The 21025-nt window shown below is 35.4% G+C and overlaps 2 protein-coding genes across 12 annotated transcripts; one reads left to right on the forward strand and one right to left on the reverse strand.

The window, feature by feature from the left end:
- Positions 1 to 11179: 11179 nt before the first annotated feature.
- Positions 11180 to 15563, forward strand: LOC113306964 (UPF0187 protein At3g61320, chloroplastic-like). Of its 9 annotated transcripts, XR_003338939.1 has the most exons (8): positions 11180 to 12070; positions 12221 to 12388; positions 12731 to 12937; positions 13530 to 13755; positions 14014 to 14191; positions 14331 to 14426; positions 14528 to 14792; positions 15059 to 15563. XR_003338939.1 is itself a non-coding variant. In XM_026555887.1 (5 exons), the coding sequence occupies exons 1-4, from the start codon at positions 11363 to 11365 to the stop codon at positions 13731 to 13733; spliced, it is 1287 nt and encodes a 428-aa protein (XP_026411672.1). In that variant the 5' UTR covers positions 11180 to 11362; the 3' UTR covers positions 13734 to 13755; positions 15059 to 15563. The 9 variants fall into 9 exon arrangements, 3 of the variants coding, with proteins under 3 accessions (XP_026411672.1, XP_026411673.1, XP_026411671.1); XR_003338936.1 differs by having other exon boundaries at positions 13530 to 14191; XR_003338937.1 differs by having other exon boundaries at positions 13530 to 14191; positions 15142 to 15563.
- Positions 15510 to 19815, reverse strand: LOC113306963. Of its 3 annotated transcripts, none has more exons than XM_026555884.1 (3): positions 19678 to 19815; positions 16859 to 18902; positions 15510 to 16256 (listed from the first exon to the last, which is right to left on the reverse strand). In XM_026555884.1, the coding sequence occupies exons 2-3, from the start codon at positions 18884 to 18886 to the stop codon at positions 15918 to 15920; spliced, it is 2367 nt and encodes a 788-aa protein (XP_026411669.1). In that variant the 5' UTR covers positions 18887 to 18902; positions 19678 to 19815; the 3' UTR covers positions 15510 to 15917. The 3 variants fall into 3 exon arrangements, with proteins under 3 accessions (XP_026411669.1, XP_026411668.1, XP_026411670.1); XM_026555883.1 differs by having other exon boundaries at positions 19565 to 19813; XM_026555885.1 differs by lacking the exon at positions 19678 to 19815 and adding an exon at positions 19228 to 19538.
- Positions 19816 to 21025: the final 1210 nt, after the last annotated feature.

Below are 21025 nucleotides of genomic sequence, written 5' to 3' on the forward strand. Positions count from 1 at the left end.
AAAAGGGTAATGAAGAAGTCGAATGCTTCAAGTGTCGTAGATTCGGACATATGGAAAAACATTGTTCCAGCAACAAATATTATGTCTCTACTATTGATGATATTCCGGATGAAGAATCATATGAATGAATATCTAACTGCAATGCACTTCTTGCCAACTCTAGCAGTGTTGAAACCTGTGAGTCTAATCAACTCTTAGAAAAATTTGAGTTGGGATTTAAGGAAAATAAAAGGTTAAGTCTAGTACTTGAGAACCTTTTAAAATTCCTTTCAGATAAAACCCAAAAGGTAAAATCTGAGCAAGAAAAAATGGTTGAAAAACCACGAGGGTCAGAAACTAGTTTTTCTGATAATCCATTAAGTTCTTCTTGTGGAGAAAGTAACCATGCTGCAATCTTCCATGGAAATATCCAACAAAATAAATTTATCAAAGATCTTCACAAGGGGATAGAGATTTTGAAGGATAGTAAGTTTATTAGATTTCAAAAAGGAATTGCAAACTCTTGCAATTATAAGAGAAAGAAAGAACGTAAGGAAACACAATCTATTGTGTTTATAAGCCATCCTAAGGATGCCTTTGTTACATATGGTGGGAATATTTCTCATCCCAACACACACTAATTGTGTTGAAAATTGCATCCTCACTTGTTGCCCGATATCGTGATTGTGAGGAAGCATAAATCTGGGCAGGATGTACATATCTTATCTTTAAGTAAAAATATTCTTACTTTTGGGAAAATATATTCAGTTTCCTTAAACCAAATTATCCCTTGTTATTCTCCCATTGTATATATATTTTTCTTGTCCGAAAGAAGACTATATTGCTTCAATGAAGAATCCATCTCATAATCCGTCTTTTGAAAATATTTTTTTTCCGCCAAACAAACCTTCTAAAAGAGTTCTTCTAAAAGGTTGTACTTAGAACTTTCTTTTTTTTATCTGTGGATTGTAATTCATTCTGAGGTGCATAAATAGTGCATATAATGGAAGAAACTAAGTGGATTAAAATTAATTAATTAATATTAAAAAAATAAAATAAATTGATGTTTAATCTTCATTTAGAGTTGACTTTGACCTGAGTTGACTTTTGGTCAACATAGCATGCGGCTCTTCGTCACCTTCAAATTTGCATGCACACGATCTGTTTTGCTTCCAACTCATATATAACCACTCGTGTGAGTGATCAATGTGTGTACACACGCTTGAGAATTTTAGCTTATAAGGCCGTGTATATAGGCTTTAGCTAAACCTAGAGAGAAAGATAAAGCAACTCTTCTTTTCCTTTTCTTTTCGTTTTCATGTGAACACGAACCCTAGAGCAGCCGTAAACGATCATCGGCTCTTTTTTTATTTATTTTCCTTACTAAAAACTATTCAAACACTAAGGTGGTTTTTTAGATGAGACGTGATGCGAAGACAATTGTGATTCTTTTTCTTGCCATTGGTTATAATTACCGGTATTTGGAGTTAGCGATTCGAGATAGGGATTTCTACGTAATACTAAACACTAAATTATTATGGCATAGCTTTTATTTGCATCATCATATCTCAATCTTTTGACGTGTATGGATTTTTCATGTAATACAACTAAAAATTGTTTTAGCATTAATATGTATGATTTTTGACTAATTCTATATATCTCATAATTCAAAAGATTAAATAGCTGCATCGTATTGATAATCGGATTTGACTTATGGTTTGTTTACGAAAATTGATCTTTATCTTATCTATCTGTATGGATCACAAACTGTTTTGTGGTTGGTTATTGCAAAGTAAAACAAAGACTTGATTTGGGTTTAATAAATTAATTAAGTGTATAGCATGGATTTCCTATTGTTCTGTTAAGACTGTGTTTAACGTCAGTTGCTCGCACACGATAAATCTATAATGAAAATGCATGGGATTAAATTGGTGACAACACACGTGTTAATAATCATTGAGATTGTTCCTTTCTTTACCACTACTCTTTTGATTAAAACAGTAACAATGAACTTGATACATACCCGTCTTAATAGCCATTTAATTTTAACTTAAACAAATGAGCTACTCTTAATAAGACAAAAATTCATAAAAACTTGTCATCACTCTTAGTGAAGCTATTAGTGATAACTCAAAATTCTGGTCTTAACTAAAAGATTAAGCCACTACGTAGATTGAAAGTGTATCTGTACACATGATAGTTTTGATATGTTAAACAGGTAAATGTTTTTGCTGTGAGAAACTGTCAACGATGAATATAAAACAAAAAGTATTGTTTCTGTATAAAAGATTTAAAGAAGAGAAATTTAAATGATAATCCTTCGTTAAAGAAATATTAGCGGAAATATTAGCGGATTGTTGGTGTAGTAAAATTGTGTAATCTACTTGCTAAGAGGTCAGGCACTTCTTGGTGTAGTAAAATTGTGTAATCTACTTGCTAAGAGGTCAGGCTAAGAAGTGCCGGTGGGTAGTAGATGTGTATGATGAGATTTGTTGAGATCAGGTATCCATAATAGCTATCGCGCTTATGATTACCGGTGTGGTCACAATAGCTATAACGCTTGTGAGGTGCACCATATTGGGGTTGTCTAAAGGTTGATTGTGATTTGGGCTGCGGTCCATGGATAAAGATTTGGGGTTGTCGAATTTATTGAGTTTGATTATGATTTGGGCTGCGGTCCATGGATAAGATTGGGGATATCGAGTTTGCCGAGTTCGGGGCCACAACTATTCAAATAGTGTGTGTCGCGGTGGGCAATGGTTGTAAGTCTAAAGTATTTAAGGATTTGTTGGAAAAGTCTAGCTAAGACAATGAAGTGAGAAATATCTAAGAGTTACAAACTTTGGAACGCACCTAAAGAAGTTTCTAATAATATTTGGTTGAACGAAATTAATAATAATGGTTCTAAAATAATTTAAGAAATTTGTTATTTTAATTTTGAAGCTGAATGAGTAAAAGATCGAAACAGAAACCAGTAAATAATTGAAAGACTGAATTTGTTTAATTATACTTTTGATGCATTGTTTGGTTTGTTTTTCCACTGCACTATATTATCTTTGAAAATTTCCTACTGGGATGTGGTTGCTCACTCCTTTACTTTCTCTCCCTACAGAGTATACAAAGACACTAGATGAAGAAAAGAAACTATAATTAATTAGGGGGACTTGGGCATCGGTATTTAAATATCGTCGTTTGATTATTTTGAATTATGGATTGTAGTCACTTAAGAATGTTTTGTAAATAATTTATTTATTTATTGGAATTTCTTCATAGTTCTAAATTATTCTTATTTTAAAAGGAAAAATCTGGACCTACGTACTTGCACTCCGGATTCTGGACTCGATTCCAGTGCCAGAATTAGCGGGGTGTGACAATCCAGCAAAAGAAGGATCATCTCTTGATGATTTAACACTCTGAGCATCAGTTATGACTGAAACTCATGATATCTCTCTTCATGATAATTCTCAAGATTCTCTAAGAAAACATATTCTTACTGTTAAAGGTTGCATTAGATATCATGAGCTGATGATAAAGGATTCAAAAGAAGTACTAGCAAATCTTTATTCTCAACTGCTTGAGATGAACAAATTGTCTTCTGAAAAAGGAAGTGCTCAGAAGAATTTGAATCCAGTTTTTGAAAGCAATCTTCACAAGAAGTGAGAAAGAAAATAGACATTAGTTTTTGATTACTTCAATAAAGTTTTTATGAATAAAACTACCTTATTTATGAATAAAATTATTATTTTATAATTTTTCTTGTGATAGTTTTTGATTACATAGCCTGTGCTTGAATACTTTATATTATTGTTATGTATGTTTATGGGATGTCTGATTTCGGTTTTCATAACCTTAATATTCGATCTCATATGTGTGAACCCTTATGGTTTGGGTGACCTTTTGATTTAGCGGGATTGAGTTCTAGCCCATGTTAGTAGGCTTTATCAAAGGATCATGAGGGGTTTTGATTGAAACTAATATGTGAAAAAGTCATAATATGTTGAATCGTTTTGGTTTAGCATAAAAGCATATGAGTTTCACGGTTTCAACTTTTGCATTGCATTAGTTAAAACCGGTTTTCAACCTTTCTCTGGTAAAGGTTGGTCTTTGTTGTTGTTCTTTTGTTTTGCGAGAGGATGACAACACAATGGGGGAGAGTTCTATGTGAACTTGCGATCTTTCAGGGGAGAAGAGGGTGTGGAATTTGAGGTAACAAATTTGTTAGTTAATCGTTTTCCTGTTTAAGAAAAGCCTGATTTTATTACATATATTTATTGCTTTTGCTTAACAAAATTTCGGTACAATTTATGTTTATTCCATTTTTTTGTGGATGTGTGTGTGATTCAATTGTTTTCGGTTAAGAAAAACAATTGTTATCTTGCTTTATTGTTTGATATCAATTGTTTAGGCTTACGAAATTTCGATGCAATTGCAATACTTTAATGTCTATGTTGTTTCAATTGCTTCCGGTTGAGGTAAATAAATTATGCAAGTTGATTTATTTGGTTTGTATGAATTATTTATGGCTTAACAAAAGAAAAGGTTTTCAGGATGAATTGTTTAGTCCAATTCGATTCCGGATAAGAGAAACTAAGTTAATTCTGATCTTAGTTAGACTTATCAAAGTGGAGGTTTCGGTTATTCAAGTCTAATCGAATGCCTTAACAAGAAATGCTAGTTAACTAACCTAGTACTTATCTTGTTTAAAAGTGAAAAGTCTAAGTTATTGATGAGAATAACTAGAGCCTGATGAGAAAAATAGAGTTAATTCTGATCTTTATTTTGGTCTTATCGAACAAGCGATTGTATTTGTGCAATAGGTTTAGCAAAGGAACTAAGGTGGTTAGTCGATTTTTGGTTTGCTAAACTATTAGGGAAAATTTCTTCGGTCAATTGTTTCTTTGGTAACATATCAAAAAAAAATTACTTGTAGTTTCGGTTTTAATATTGGTTACCAAATATGGTGTGTGGAACCCTCGTGCTTAACTCTTATAGGTTTTGCAAGTCTCTTTGTAAGATTTGTAAGATCCTTTCGGTTTGTCCTTTATTTGCTCGTACTTTTGTCATTTTATGACAAAAAGGGGGAGAAATATATGGAGTAAACAAGTGATATTGATTTGTATTGATTTGATATCATTAAGGAAAGGACAATGATGCTTAAAGGTTATATCTAACGAAAAGAGTAAAGCATAGACTAAGGGGGAGTAACATATCATATGATAATGGAAATAACAAAGACGTGTGGATTGAAAATCTACCTATCTTACCTTTAGGGGGAGTATTAGATTTGTTATTATAATGTCAACAATGGCATTTATGAATTGAATGTATACAGGTTATTGTGTTGTTGAATTTGGGAATCCATCTATGTGTAATAAATTCTTGTAATTTTTTTATCCATATGATTGAAGAGTTTTGTCACTAAAATTGACAAAGGGGGAGATTGTTAGAGCATAGCTCGGTTGAACCCACAAAGCGTTGGTATGTCAAGTTTGGTTGACATATTTTAGTGGACCAAAACTCATTTAAAGAGTCGCTTGATTATTTACTAGAGTCAACTTCGTATAGGTTAGCTTGAAAGTATTATGATATGAGACATTACAAGTATTACGTGAAGACTTGAAGAATGTGAAGAAGTAAGGAGCTAAAACGACGACATCATCCTTCCACTTGAGGTTAGTAATATTTGACTTGAACTGTTTCGTTCCCTAACGTATCTTTAGAGTCGTGCATATTGAAAACATAACTGCGAAGCTGTGAATGTTTATACACTAGTTACACATAGTATTAAGGAATACAACACGAAGTATAACGCTTATCTTTTGAACTTTGTATATAAGACATCGACATAATTGTATGAATGTTATTGTGATTATGTATAGGTATGGGTGAAGATTTTGTCCTAGGAAACAATGTTTTCCATTCGTTTAAAGGAAGTACAATTCATAAACTTGTTTTATGAATCGAAAGGGAAATCGCTAGGCTTATTAGTATTGTTATTCATTGCAAATCTTTAGATTACCAATATGTGTGTTTAGTATAACCTCTCATGACTTGCTTATGTTCTTGGTAAAACTATTCACAAGGCATGACTTATGTATTGGTATGACTTTTATTAGTGAAACAGATCTTAAGTAATCACCTGAGATGGTATGATCGATTTGTTGTAATTGGTATGACCAACTCTAAACATTGGGGGACCGATCCTACTAAGAGGCGTAACCGATCAAAAAATGAGGATCGATCCTTGTAAGAGGTGCAACAAGTTTTTAGTTATTGGGAACCGATCCTATGAACATGTGCAACACGTTTTTAGTTATTGGGAACCGATCCTATGAGCATGTGCAACAAATACAAGTTAGATACCATATATATGTGGGAACCGATCCTAGTACCTAGTCAACCAAGTTTTGGTAACTAGCGTTACTAATTCTAGTACCCACATGGAGGTAGAGCCGAAACTTGTTTTGGTAGAACCGTGAAACCTATGTTTTGTGATTTGATAGGATAGTCAATCACATAGTTCTTGGAAGTCGGATGAACCAATTCTAAACTTGTTTGGAAGTGTGGCAAATCGATTCCAAGATTCTAAATATGAAAAAGGATTTACAAAGTAAAGATGTCGACATACTTTGAACATGTGCAATAACTCTTATCATTTATTGTTCAAAGATATTCCTTAATAACTAAAGGAGAATCCCGGATCGAAATAAATTGAGAATATTTTAATTAAGGTTTTTAGTTTTATATGCTTTTAATTTCCATCAATTAAAATGCATATCTTTAGAAAACAAAAATTCGTAATGTGCATTCACTAGTTGGAGATTTTCTACTGAGAATTCGGTCATTAATTAGACAGAGTATTTCCAGGAATTATGAAAACCGATTTGGTGTTTATTGCATATCTTTGAGAATATTCGGTTTTGGAAATTCCTTGGTCTATTAATATTGAAGTTTGCATTTCAAGCAAACTAATCATCAGAGCCAGCAAAACTACCTAGTTGTGTTTTTACTGGTGGAGCCGCGTATTCGGAGAGGAAAGTAACCTAATTAGGCGAAATCTCTTACGACCGCTCGGTTTAAAGACTTCTTTGGGGTTGAGAAGCTCTATTAGTACCGTTGGTGGGAAACTAGATAATTGCAGTTTATTATTAGTTTTCCATTGATTTGATTGACTAACGGTTATTGAACTTTGATTGCACCTAGTTTTTTTATGCTTGAGAATCTTCTTTTCTGATATAAGACTCACTCAAACTAGATCGAAGTTTCGAAGGGGATCTTTAGACAGTTTGTAGTTCTAAAGACGTCTTGTGATAATCCATTGCTAACAGACTCCGTTCTGTGTGTGATTGATCACAAGAGATTCAAGTTGATTGTGCGCACGTGTTTATTGAATATCAAAGAAGATTTGAAGACAAAGAAGATATTTGGGTTCATAATCTTTGGTCTGCACAAAACTTGTTTCGGCTGGAAAAGGATCCAACTATAATCGTTTATCTTTGTGATAGATTTGATTGATTAGTTGAGTAGATATGCATCAATACAATTCTTTGTGATTCAAAGTATTGATTGCAAAATCTTGACAATTACTTTGGTAATTGTTATTGGATAGATCTAAGGACCTGACAAAGGAGTTTATTGGGATAAACGAAAGAGCCTATTGTCAAACTCATATCAAGTTGATTGAAAAGAGTTGTTACCGAACAGATTTGTTGTTCTTTTACTGTTTAAAATATGAGCCAAAGGAATTGTTCCAAGTGTGTGACTTATTGCAAGTTGGAGGCGCATGGATACAGATGGAACTAAGTGAACTATAGGTTTAGTTGCTTGGTCTCAATTATACGAAGTTGGTTTACATTTTGTATAGCGGCTTAATCCTGAGAGTATTCAATTCTGGACAAGGTCCCGGGGTTTTTCTGCATTTGTGGTTTCCTCGTTAACAAAATCTTGTTGTGTCTTTTACTTTTCTATTTCCGCAATTATAATTGTTTTTATTATAATTAGAAGTAAAATCCACAAACGTTAGTTCCTATTTACTTGATAGAAATCATATTGTGTTTGGTTAAGTCCGAACCTTTTATCAAGTAAACATACATCATTGTTGTATTGTCTCGATCTTGTATCCGTAGTCAATCACACAAGTTATCTTGTTATCGTATTGTCTCGATCTCGTATCCATAAACGATCATACGAAGTGTGAACCGATTAGTTGTATTGTCTCGACTCAGTCCATAGACAATCACTTTCGGAGAAAGGACTTATAGGTGGAAAAGTTTTAGATTGAGGTATATTTGGGTACCCTCGTCTTTTCACTAATCACCAGCTGTAAAACCCACTTTTCGTTTCTGACAACCTCTCTTTGGTAACCGCAATCAATTGAGAATAGTCTAGCATTAATTGGACACAATTTCCTTATGTAAATGACTATAAAATAGGTATTTCGCTTTCCAACAACCTATATGTAAATATGTCCCTTGTAAACTCAACAGAGTAGCGGATGCTCTAGCTGGGTTAGCAAGTAAGTTTAGTATATCTTAAACAAGATGATATCCCCTAATCAATCTGCTTTTCTTCCCGGTTGACAAAATCACGGATAACATTATCATTGCACGTGAGCTTATTCACTCTATGAAAAACTCAAAAGCTACAAAAGGAAATTTTGCTTTAAAATTAGACCTCTCAAAAGCCTTTGACAGAGTAGAGTGAGATTTCATCAAATCGGCTCTATCAGCGTTTGGTTTTGGTCATTCGTGGGTTAACCTCATAATGCAGTGCATTTGAACCACTTCATTTTTCTATCCTTCTAAATGGCTCTTCGGGTCCAAATTTTTCCACTTCTAGAGGCCTAAGACAGGGTGACTCGCTTTCACCATACTTGTTCTTAATATGCATGGAGATTCTTTCTAGCTCCTAGAGAAAGCAGTTTCCGAAAAGAAAATTTCGGGCCTCAAGGTAAATAAAGATGCCCCGAATATTTCGCACCTTTTCTTCGCAGATGACTGCTTTTTATTCACAAGAGCTGACCTTGGCGAGATTACAGGTCAGATGGTAAACCTCCAAAAATCCGGTATCTATTTCAGTCCTAGAATTCACCCGAAATATGGGAAAATCATTGCGAGGATCCTAAAAGTTCCCTTAATGACAAAAAAATGATAGATATCTAGGAACCCCTCTTTTCTTTGATAAAAATAGAAAAGAAAATTTTCAACCTCTTCTACAAAAATACTATGCCACTCTTCAAGGTTGGAAATCTAAGTTACTCTCTCAAACTGGTAGAACAGTTCTAATAAAGTCCATCCTTCAAGGCTTTCCAACTTACCAGATGCAAGTACTTTTTCTCCCTAAAGAAACACTAGATCAAATAAACAGAATCCAAAGAGACTTTTGGTGGAATAAAAATAAACCCAAGAGCAGAGGTGGTTATATAAAGGCCTGGATCAACATATGCAAGCCTATTTCTCAAGGGGGTCTAGGTATCAAGAACCCACACCAATTTAACATAGCTCTCCTAACCAAACTAGCCCGCCGGCTCATTTCAGACCAAAATCAACTTTGGGCTCAACTTCTCAAAACAAAATACTTCCCAAAACTCTCATCCTTTGGAATTCTTTAGGTCTTCTAAATTATCATGGATTCGGACTAGCATAAAAAAGGGGTTGGAGCTCATTAAAGGTAATTTATCTGGCAAGTAAAAAATGGAGCTTCTACAAAAATTTGGGAAGACAAATGGGTGCCTAATACAGATGTTATTCAAAAACCATTAATATTCAAGACCTTGTTCCGCAGAGGGTAAATGATTTGATAACTCGTGAATATTTGGGTTCAAGACATGCTCAATACCTACTTTGAACCAGATATAAAATATAAGATTCTAGCCATTTCTCCGAAAAGACAAGAACAAGACAAAATAAGATGGCAACATTATCCCTCCGGAATTTTCTCGGCAAAAAATGTGTATAACTTTCTCATAAATCAAAACCAAGAACACAATAACCTAAATACCTTTCCATGGCAAAAATTATGGAAGATACAAGTAATCTCGAGAATCAAATTATTTGTCTGGAAATTAGCTCAAAAAGCTCTCCCAACGAATTCAAGACTCGGAGCTCATAATACAAACAAAAATACAGAGTGTCCAATGTGCGATTCACATGAACAAGAATCAGAACAACACTTATTTAGGTTTTTCCCATTTGCAAGAGCCGTTTAGTTTGGTCTCTCTTGAAGCAGTGAATACGAGAATTGGTTCGGACTCCATAGTTAATTGGATAAATGAGTGGATCACGGATCAAGAATTCATACAATGGTCGGATAAAATCGCAACTATATCCTGGTTTATTTGGAAGTACAGATGTTCGATGGTTTTCGAAAAAATCATTCCAAATCCGAACCAACTCATAGAGCAAATCAATAAATTCCTGCACCAGAATTTTCAAGGAAAGATCCAACAAAAAATGAGGAATAGAGAAAGAAATATCCCCAAGGATAAATGGTCCGACTCAAAGTCGAACTGGATAATCTTTATTGATGCGGCTTATAAAAAAGAAGATTCAACAATGGGTTATTCCTTTCTACTTTACTCTGTGGACAACAAATCTTTCGTGCATATTGCAGCGGGATCGGGGTGGGCCTCCTCAGCTTTTCATGCAGAATCAAAAGCCTTGTTAAAAGCATCCTCATGATTAACTGAAAATATATTATCTAGTGTCTCGATAGCAACAGACTGCAAATCACTGGCAGAAACGATCAACAAGATATGCAAAGATTCTCCTTGGAACGCGGATAATACCATTCAGGAACTATCTCAATACTGGAAAATCTTCCACAGGCTCAGGTAAAGTATATAAATAGGAAATATAACTATGCAGCAGGATTACATTGCTAAAGAAGCTCAGATAAAGCATCTTAGGCACATGTCTTCTAATAATCAGCAAAGAATTTCAAAATCTAGTCTTACTTCCAATGTTTTTGTCAAAAATGAAATTATAAGATTCTCTTGTACTATGTTATTTAATTAATAAAATTTGCCATTCCAAAATAAATAAATTTAGTGTATCAAAAGAATGGAAAGTCAGCTTCCGGATACATTGGAAAACTGTTTCCTTTCTATAATTTCTAGTTCAAATGTTCCTTTCCAAAAAGAAAAAAACTAAACTAAAATAATATAACAAGTGTGAAATTCTCCTTCACAAACATTCCTCTCCCACACGCAAACTCATCTCCATTCATTCATACTTCCTCCCAGCAGAAGTTAAAAGAAAAATAGAAAATATCATGTTTTCCCAGTATTATTGTTTTTACCACCATCTTGTTCCATATTTCTTTCTCAAAGAGAGAAAAACAAAAATCTTGGTACCCTAAATTCGAAAAGCTAAAGACTCCACAAATGAAAGAAGTATCAAATATCTCCAATTGTCCATTCAATTTATCATCCTTTTCTCATTATACCAGTATCAGTAGCAGAGTCCTTAGAATTTACTCTCCATTACTCCCCCCCTACAAGTTCATCACCAATCCAAAGAATAATAATGTTTGTTCATCTCTAAAATCTCAAAATAAAGAAACAGTAATTAGCCTATCATCAATTTTGAGAGTTATTCCTGATTGGGCAGATGGTATAAAAGAGGAGCGGATGCAAAAGAAGAGATCTCTATACAACCATGAGGATTGGGTTCAACACCGAAGTTCTCTCCGTCATGTTCGCCATTTCATGTCCAGTCTATCTTCCAGAGTAGTTCTCTCTTTAATCCCACCAGTCGTTGCTTTCACATCTGTTGCCGCAGTTGTAGCAACTTATAATTCTGCCGTGTCTACATGGCACTTGTTGCCGGATTTCTTCCCAATTTTGAGAGCGTCACCATTGCCGTATCAGTTAACAGCACCAGCTCTTGCTCTTTTACTAGTATTTCGTACCGAGGCATCTTATTCGAGGTTTGAAGAAGGGAGGAAGGCTTGGACTAAAGTCATCGCTGGGACAAGTGAGTTTGCGCGACAAGTCGTTGCCAGTGTTGTTGATAGGAGTGACAATGATACAAATACAGCCATAAAGAATGCATTGATGCAGTACATAATGGCATTTCCAGTTGCCCTCAAGGTTTCTTTCTTAAGTAGTATAATTTAGTCCTTCATTTCACTTATTCCATTACTACTGTTATTAGACTTTCTATGTGTGGGTAGGTTAAATCTTTCATTCGAAACATGTCTACGATCAATGATATTTTTGTTTTTCTATTGTTTGATGCAGTGTCATGTAATTTATGGCTCAGATTTTGTAAAAGACCTGCAACATCTGCTTGACGAGGATGATCTGGCTGTCATTCTTGGTGCACCACATAGACCTCGTTGCATCATTGAGTTCATCTCTCAAAGCCTTCAGTTGTTACACTTGGAGGAGTCAAAGCGCAGTGTCTTGGTAATTCCGAAAAAAAGAAACGCTGCTGTTTGTTTGTTTTGCATTTCAATCTCCTATACGTATTTTTAAGGTTTTCAGTTTTACTGTATGCCGTTAAGCATTCCGGATTAATTCATCAGCATAGAATTTTTCTCTAAGTGAAATAAAAACACAACAGTTTTGGTTTCTAAAGGCTTATATGTACTTTAATAACAAAAAAAGTTTCTGTGAAATCTGTACTACCATAAAATCTATTATGTACGAGCAAGAGTTGGTTATTTTTAGTATAATAGGATGAGCTTGTGCTAGGAAATTGTTTTATTGCCTTTAAAATAATATACAGGCTTACTACCCTGCATGCAGGAGTCAAAGTTATCCTGTTTACATGAAGGCATTGGTGTCTGTGAGCAGCTTATGGGTATTCCGATCCCCCTATCATACACTCGCTTGACCTCAAGGTTTCTGGTGCTCTGGCATCTTACTCTTCCCATAATACTTTGGGATGATTGTAACTGGATCGTTGTTCCTGCTACTTTTATCAGTGCTGCTTCCTTGTTCTGTATTGAAGAGGTAATATTAGTGGTTATCTATGTGTTTACTTTTCTGTTTTCAAAATTTTAAAATCTACGGGGCTGTTGCGTATAATGATACCTATAGCGTTCTTTCGCCTCTTGGTACTAGGTTCCCTGCTTCAAAAAAAATTCTCTTAGGAATCTTACTAGTCCCAACCTTTTCTTCTTTATGATTCCTACACTACATTTATACCATGCCTTTGGGATTCTAGAATCAATGAGAATTATAATCATATCCTTACAAACGTTTAACTTGTAGCCCCATAAAACCTAATGGTGAAAGGTCTTATTTAGAAAACACCTACATTTCAATCAGCTTGGAAGTGATGGTGATGTACATTTTAATTGTCACAAATCAGCCCTTGTAATTATTTTCATGTTAGGTCCACAACAGTATGGTGCCAGAATAAGTTGCATGTTAAGAAAAATTCTCTCTTTTTCTGTTTACAATTGGCGAAATGGTGGGTGGTTTACATTGAAATCCAACCAGCAAGTATCTGAAAATGAAGCTTTTCTACTCTCATATTAATTTTCTGCCATTTCTGCCATAATAAGTACAGTAATATATTTGGTTTTACGGCTTAATGCAGGTTGGTGTTCTCATTGAGGAACCATTTCCAATGCTTGCTCTTGATGAAGTGTGTGATATGCTTCACAATAGCATTCGAGAATCCATCACAAATGAGAAACTGATCAGGAATCAGCTTCTTGCAAAGAAAAAGTGTAGTCGTAGTAGCAGTAATACTGCTCGAGGCAGCATGAAACATTCTACGATTGGTCGGCACAACTTTTGAGGATATAGAGAGGATGCATGTGGTATGTCACTGCTCTTGTTATCTAGTTTATTACCAGATTATCGAATTTCTGAAAAATGAAATAAGCAGCCACAATGGATTACCAATTGGCACATGAAGTTTGATAGGCATTGGTCCTATGTAGTCTTAGTGACCACCACCAAGGCTTTAGAAACTTCAAGCAAGTCGTGTTTGTTCTTTTCACACCTTTCTTATGCTAACAATGGATTATCGATTGACACCTGAAGTTTGATAGGCATCGGTCCTATGTACGTCTTAGTGCATAGAGTCGTTTTGTTAACTTGCAGTGTATGATATACATCATAACCACCACCAAGGCTTGAAAAGAATATTATCTTCTTCCACTATTAATACCACTCCCTAAAACCATCGTGAGGCTTGAGCTCCATAGGGTAATGTAACTTCGAAATAATGTAGGTATGGAGCCCATTGTATATGTAAGTTTTCTCTTTGCCTTATAATGTCTTCTATTATGTATTATAAAGTATACTCACTTTCCGTGGCTATACAAAATTCACATATGTAAACTCATTCTCTCTTTATATCTTGTTTTGTTCATTATGTTAATCATATCAGTGAAGTATTATGACCAGTTGTTGAGAAATGCCACTGATGACCAATTACATGTTTTCCAATCTTTGCTGTAAACATTCTCTTTTGGGTCCCTTGCGTGTAAGTTCCTTTTGCCACTATTCTACATAATCTTTGTATTGCTTGTACAAAGAAAAGAAATTAAAACTCAACCAAAAATGATAGAATTTTTTTTTTACCAGACTTTATTATTCTTGTTTCAATGAAATGAGAATTATGAGTATCACGTAAAGATAAGCTGAGGATTGACTGCATGTGAGATCAAGGAATGATGTTGTTGCATGTGTTACGTAATTCAGCCAAACATAGACTAGGAAGTAAGTTCTAATCATTTGGAATCTGAAGTCGGCCAATCTGACAGTGAAGCAATTGAAGTCACAGCTTAATGATTCCTATCGTAGGTGTAGGAATTGCATCATGTCAAGTCCCAGTTAAGGTCATATTCAGGTAAAGTACTTATTTTAATTGCCTCCTGCTGTAGATGCTTGATATGCCTCTTGCTGACGATACTTGATAAGAACTGTAAATTCTCTTGCAAACTGTCACTTTTTGGCAAATTGAACCTGTGACTTATTTATTTATGTGGCAAAAGAAGAAAAAGAATTTTGAATTAGTCGAGTATTGTTTTGGTAGTTTCTTGCCATCTTAAATAACTACTGTACCCTATTCGTCTAACTACAAATCTTACTTTAATACATGGCATCCAAGTGCAGTTATGTGGAGAGGGTGCACTGATGGGTTTTTTCAACATGCTGAAGAGAGGAATAGATCCTGATGTACGCTTTTTATCTTGCAGCGATTAGTGCATGGTCGCAGAATTTTTATTACATGACCAGAGAATTTTTACCCCGTAATGGGACATTATGCAACAATGGTGGATCTTCTTGGATAGGTTCTTGAGCCCTTGCAGAGTTCACAGATTCAAGATGGTAAGCTTTTATGGACAAGAATCAGTGGCTCATTTCACGTCAAAAAACAGCTAGTCATTACAAGCTTTTGTCAAGTTTTTGTGCCGGCAATGGATTTCCGGTGAAGCTAGTAAGATCAGACTCGCAAGACCTGTACAGTTTCAGTACATTTAGAAGAAAAGCAAAAGAACTTCATATAGTGTTTTTTTTTTCTATACAAGAATCTCAATAGGATTTTATTGGTTTTGGAAACGGATAATTAATAATCCTGTATTTCTGCTTAATTTCAATGATACAATCCGCAAAAAAATGGTACACTCAGGTTCTTACAACAGTACAAGATCATAATTACCCGTGGGTGTATTTAAAAGAAAATATGGACAAGGTTGCTGACAAAATCATGATGGAAAGAAAGGGTATTACAAAGAATTTTAGCCGAAGAATGATACTCATGCAGGCAGTACCAGTGCTACGATCTTTAATCTTTATTAATTACTGCACAATTGGTTTTGACTGCATCTAGCCGACCGTTCAGAAATCTCAAGGTGGGAGGTTGGAGTAACAAGTAGTCTAACTACTGATCTTAACTCAATCTACATTTGCTGTTTTCTCTTCTGTAGTCCAATTAGCAAATCAATGTTATAGCTGTGACGGTTTTATCTTTTTATACTCTACCGATCGGAGAAAAGGGTGGATTGAGTAAGAAAGACGGAGGATGTTCTTCCTTTGTCTTTGTTATTTTCCTTTTCCCCCCTTCTGCAACTGCTTCAATTAGGAACCTCACTTCCTCCTCAAGTAACACCTTCAGCGAATTGCAATGCAACCTTTGTTTCGCATCCTTCTCATATCCAAATACTTCAGTAGTAGACACATCAGAACTATGCAAGATGGCAACACAAATAGAGAAAGCTTGCAACTTGGACAACTGGGCATGAAAATCAACAGCATACTGCCCATCATTAATAGCTTTTATTGTCAATGCTGGAATTTTCTCTTTAGATTTCTGTGAACAATCAGAAAGAAGCAACTCGTGAGAGACTGATATTAGCTTGTAACACCAGATTCAGTTAATTAAGAAACAAAACCATTGGATCCAAAGATGATGAAGTACGAAAAATAGCTACCAATTCCTCAAAAAGATGCCTCTCGGCAGTGCTACTAAAGAAAAAAGGTCTAGAAAGTTGAATCCATCTTTTACGAATATTAGAATCTTTAGTACCACTAATAAGCAAACAAACAGTACAGAAGATCTGCTAGCCTGCATTAATCTGAAGAACCCATCCAACTTCAATGCTTGTGTGTGTGTGGTGTGGGGTTGGGTTGGGTAAAAAGTGTTCTGAACACTACTTAATTTAGGACATAAAAATATGGGTCCTTATCTGTCCTAGCATTATAGTTACTGTCACTGCATTACATAAACTAAGATTATGGTTATTGTCACTTCTGGAAGCAACTAGCACAAGTTGCTTCCACTTTTAGAAGGTAGGGGTGTATTTTTAAAAGTTGAACAAGGGTATATTTCAAGAGGTAGATTTTGAGGGGTATTTAAATAAGTTTCCCTTATAGTACATATAACAACACATTGCACCTATACAGGAAAGATACCTGAACAAAAAGCTCTAAAGGCCATTTATCGTCCATCAATCGAAGACCACTACCACCTGCAATGTTTTGAACTCTCGCGCTGTCTAAAACAAGAAGTGGACATGCCATGTCCCAACCGCCACAATCACAACCTCCACTTGATCTCCATCGGTCTAGCAACGGTGACGGGCCAGCCCCGCCTTTTTCACTAGAAGGTAAACCGTGAGTCCCAGATGGTGTTACCACCGTCACATTTGCCAAGCTTCTTCTTCTTGTACTCGGAGCTAAGCTCTCGTTACTTCTGTTATTTACTCCTGGGAAAACCAACGAGTTTCGGCTATAACCCACACAAGCAATATCATCTTGTTTGCCCCCCTTCAAGCTCTCTCTCTTTTCAAATGGAACTTGTATTACAATTCCTGCAATTTCAAGGTTTGGAAGCAAATCACCAAGTGCCCAAGGGTAAGTCAGTGGGTTACCAGAATCACTGACACTGCCAGATGAGTGTCTAATTTCATGTCTGTGATTCAATGGATCCTCGTGAGGTGCCAGTACCTCCTCCGACATATCAGGATGGTTGTCCACAACCATGCTCCGCGTCTTACAAGTAGTGCCACTACCCTTGGCCACTTCTGCTGGTGGTTTACTGCTGTCAGTGGAAGAACAGCATCGAGAGATTTTCCTTGCATGTGCTATATCATACAACACAAATTCTGACATCATCGAATTATCCAAATCTCCATTTTCTCTGAGATCTGAACACAAATAACTGGAGGCTTGCATCTGCCCAACCACTGAGTCATCTTTCTGCCTCTCCTTCGCACCCCATGGACTTCTATTACTGCTCTTCCTTTTACAATTGTTTACAGAATGAAATGTATAAACCCAATTGGAAGTACTGTCCGCCCTCCGTGGCTTGGCTGCTAGGACATCTTCTTCAGGATCCTTCAACGAGAACTCAAAAAATGGGATCCCGTGTTTATGTTCCAACTTAAGCTGGCCATGAAGGTGTGCAGGTGAAGAATAAGCTGTGCCCATACAATGGTCGACGAACAAGGAACTAGTTTCTAACTCATGAGCTGTGTTTGAGAAGTCACTCAATAAAGATTTGCAAATTGTCTTACTCCTCTTAATGGTGGATACTTCTTCACTTGCGTGTGGTACATATACTGATGGACTTCTCAACGATTTAGATTTCATGAAAGGATCTAACATCCGTCTAAAATGGCTGAAACGAGCTTTAGGGTCAGCTTTAGAGCACCGATCACTTTCAAGTCTATTAGTAGAAGAATAGTAAGGCATTCCTAATTTTTCAGACGATGATTTGTGCAAACTGAATACCGTATTATTTTCCAATGAACTTTTACCATCTTTAAGAGGATCCGCTGTCCGCCCGCATTTGAAGCTCTTTCTGTCTGTTGAGCCTCTTATTGCACTCTCAGCTCCCGAGATATGTTTTCTGTCGTCCGAGTCCATAAGGGTTTCACAAAAGCCATCTGATGAGACATCTCCAGCCGAAACACAAAGTAGGCCAGGCTGAAGACTGCTGATATTGTTTGGCTTAGTAACTGTCATGGAATTTGGATTTGAATCCCGATTGTAGCAAGAAACTGGAGATGATTTCTCCTCCACGGGTGATTTGGCCTCCTCATTTGGGTGAGTCAAAGATTCGATGATCTTAAAAGATGATGTGGTATCATTTCTACATGACAGTTCTATCTTCTCTCTTACTTGAACAGATCCCATATTTTTCAATCTCCGTACTTCTGTTGAGCTTTGATATACCGAACCCCTCTTAGATGCTTCATTACCTGATAACATAGAAGCCCCAGAGGACTTGACCTTGCAGGAAGAACTCAAGGATTTATTAAAGCTGATATCCGATAAGTTTCCACCCAGTCGCGAGAGGGAGCTTCTCGCAGTGGGTTTTCCTCTCTCATCCCTGTTATCTACATTTCTCCCTTTACGGCGGCGTGAAGGACCACCATGTTTTGGGACCTCGACTACTTTGCAATACTTTTCAAAGTCTAGTTCTGTGTCTAAGCCCATTGATTCATGTGCAACACTGCAAAAGATGAAAATAAGGAAAACAAGGTTTTAAAAAAAAGTGTAGCACTCTGACAAATTTAAGAATGGAAACGTTATTGAGCAATCTGATGAAGGTTATCATTCTTGATTCGCCTTCAATCAAGAATGTGCTCACTCCTCTTTGGAAAAATAAACATGTATATAATTCACTCTAACAGGTGAGGCAGTAAAATGTGATGCGCATGGATACAAGTTATGCCTTAGAATGAAACACAGTTTCAAATCCTGTCACCAGTGGAAATATGTGAAAATATATTCAGCAACAAATATATAGAAAAAAAAGCCACATTTTTATTTCTCACCTTGTAACATTGCGCTTCTTAAAAAACGTAAAACATCAAAGGAACAATCAACATTAAACTACTCGGAAAGACTCATATAACTAAGAAAACCTGGAAAAAGATTGATAGAACAGATCTTGAACTAAAGAAGTGGAAACTTATTAGGGCAGTGGTCCTGTTATCTGTTCAGATCTCACAAAGAAGAAAAATTTATTGAAAGAACAATAAGACCCCCCATTACTATTTTCTTTGGATCTAGTTAAGCTTAAGCATCTAATCACTCTAAGGAGCCCTTATTTTCATTCTAGGTCAATAAAGAGAAGTGCCAAAACAAAAAATAAAAATAAATACGACCCACCTTCAAAAGCAATAATAATCTTCTCTAAAGAACAAAAGAATGAAACCTCTTAGAAGTCTGAAAGAGCCAAGAAAATAATACAGTAACTTCAAAGCAAGGTAGAGAGAGCATGCCTGTGAGAGAGTTATTGAGTTACATGAGGAGAAGAATCAGACAGGGAGTGCTGTGTCTGCGGTTGGTTCTGGTTTTGCCTACTCAGAATCCAAGTCTCCATTTTTATGATGGGTGCTATAAGGAGGACCGGTTTTACTCGTTTGGACACCAGTCTATCACCAGTCTATATTAATTGTCTTTAACTTTAATCAATTTATTAGAGCTTCTCCAATTGATTATATGTGAAGATAAATGTCTAGGTCCACATACGATACACATTTATTTTTCCTAAAATTCTTCTCCAACACCAATTTCTTAAATCAATGTGAAAATGACATGACTTAATTTTTATTAGTGAAGGTGAATGTCTAGTTTTAGATATTTATCTTGACAATGTCAAGGTCAAGCTATCCTACTAAGCTTTTGCTTACATAAATTAATTTCACTATATTAAATAACACTTTTTAGCTATAATAAAATCTAAAATTTACTAAGAAAAAAAAATTATATTCAATCCTTAAAAAATCACAAACAACACTATTAGAGATGAACTATTTTTCCTCCCTAAATTTAAGGAAAAATTGGAATGAGGATATCTTGTTTGTGTCGCCATCTAGGAAACATACACAACTACCATTGGAGAAGTTCTTAGTCTTTTCTTTTTGAAACTTTGAAGCATATCAGGTATTTAATCATGTTGCGGGTAATTGTGGTATCCTTTACCCTAAATTTTTTCCCTACCTTCAAACAACAGTTGTAGCATGTTTGGATATTAACTTTTCGACTTCTCAAAGGGTTGGGAACACAATATTTACAATGATTGGATGTTAATTTTTCGACTTCCCAAAGGACTGGGAACAAAAAATTTAAAATGATTTCTAGAGGCAAAAAGGTTAAATTTGCGTGAAGCAAAATGTTTTTACTTCGGACTTTTGGGATCAATTTCTGGAGAAGCAGTTATAGTTATGATATCTGCAGCCTCTTAATATATCCCTTTCTCAAAAACCAAGAAAAAAATTCCATAACTTTCTTCCTCGTTGCTTTGGTTTTTATTTCCTAGGATTTACACATGTAGTAAAATAAAAAATAACCACATAAATTATCCCCAACAGTGCATAGTTTTAATTATTCGTAATAAAATTGAATTTCCTTTTTATCAGGTTTTTTTTTCCTTTTTGTTTTAAAATAATACTAATAATTAGATAAATAATGGTTAAAAAATAGTTTTTCTTTTTATTAGATTTTATGTTGAGCCACATAGAAAGCATGCATAATTTTAACCAAAATCATCTCCAACCCTCCAATGTGAGGACGATATGACAGTTATTTTGGAAGACATCTCTAGTTTTAGAGGTTCTCCAATGGTGA

The sequence above is a fragment of the Papaver somniferum genome, chromosome 8 (assembly GCF_003573695.1).
Source record: "Papaver somniferum cultivar HN1 chromosome 8, ASM357369v1, whole genome shotgun sequence".
Taxonomy (NCBI): Eukaryota; Viridiplantae; Streptophyta; class Magnoliopsida; order Ranunculales; family Papaveraceae; genus Papaver; species Papaver somniferum.

Bases quoted from the DNA above. Each gene is read 5' to 3' on its own strand.
- LOC113306963 (XM_026555884.1), bottom strand. From the start codon at position 18,886: ATGGGCTTAGACACAGAACTAGACTTTGAAAAGTATTGCAAAGTAGTC. The intron at 16,257-16,858 runs GTATCTTTCCTG...GATTGTTCACAG, and splicing joins CTTTAGAGCTTTTTGTTCAG to AAATCTAAAGAGAAAATTCC.
- LOC113306964 (XM_026555887.1), top strand. From the start codon at position 11,363: ATGAAAGAAGTATCAAATATCTCCAATTGTCCATTCAATTTATCATCC. The intron at 12,389-12,730 runs GTAATTCCGAAA...CCCTGCATGCAG, and splicing joins AGTCAAAGCGCAGTGTCTTG to GAGTCAAAGTTATCCTGTTT. The intron at 12,938-13,529 runs GTAATATTAGTG...GGCTTAATGCAG, and splicing joins CCTTGTTCTGTATTGAAGAG to GTTGGTGTTCTCATTGAGGA.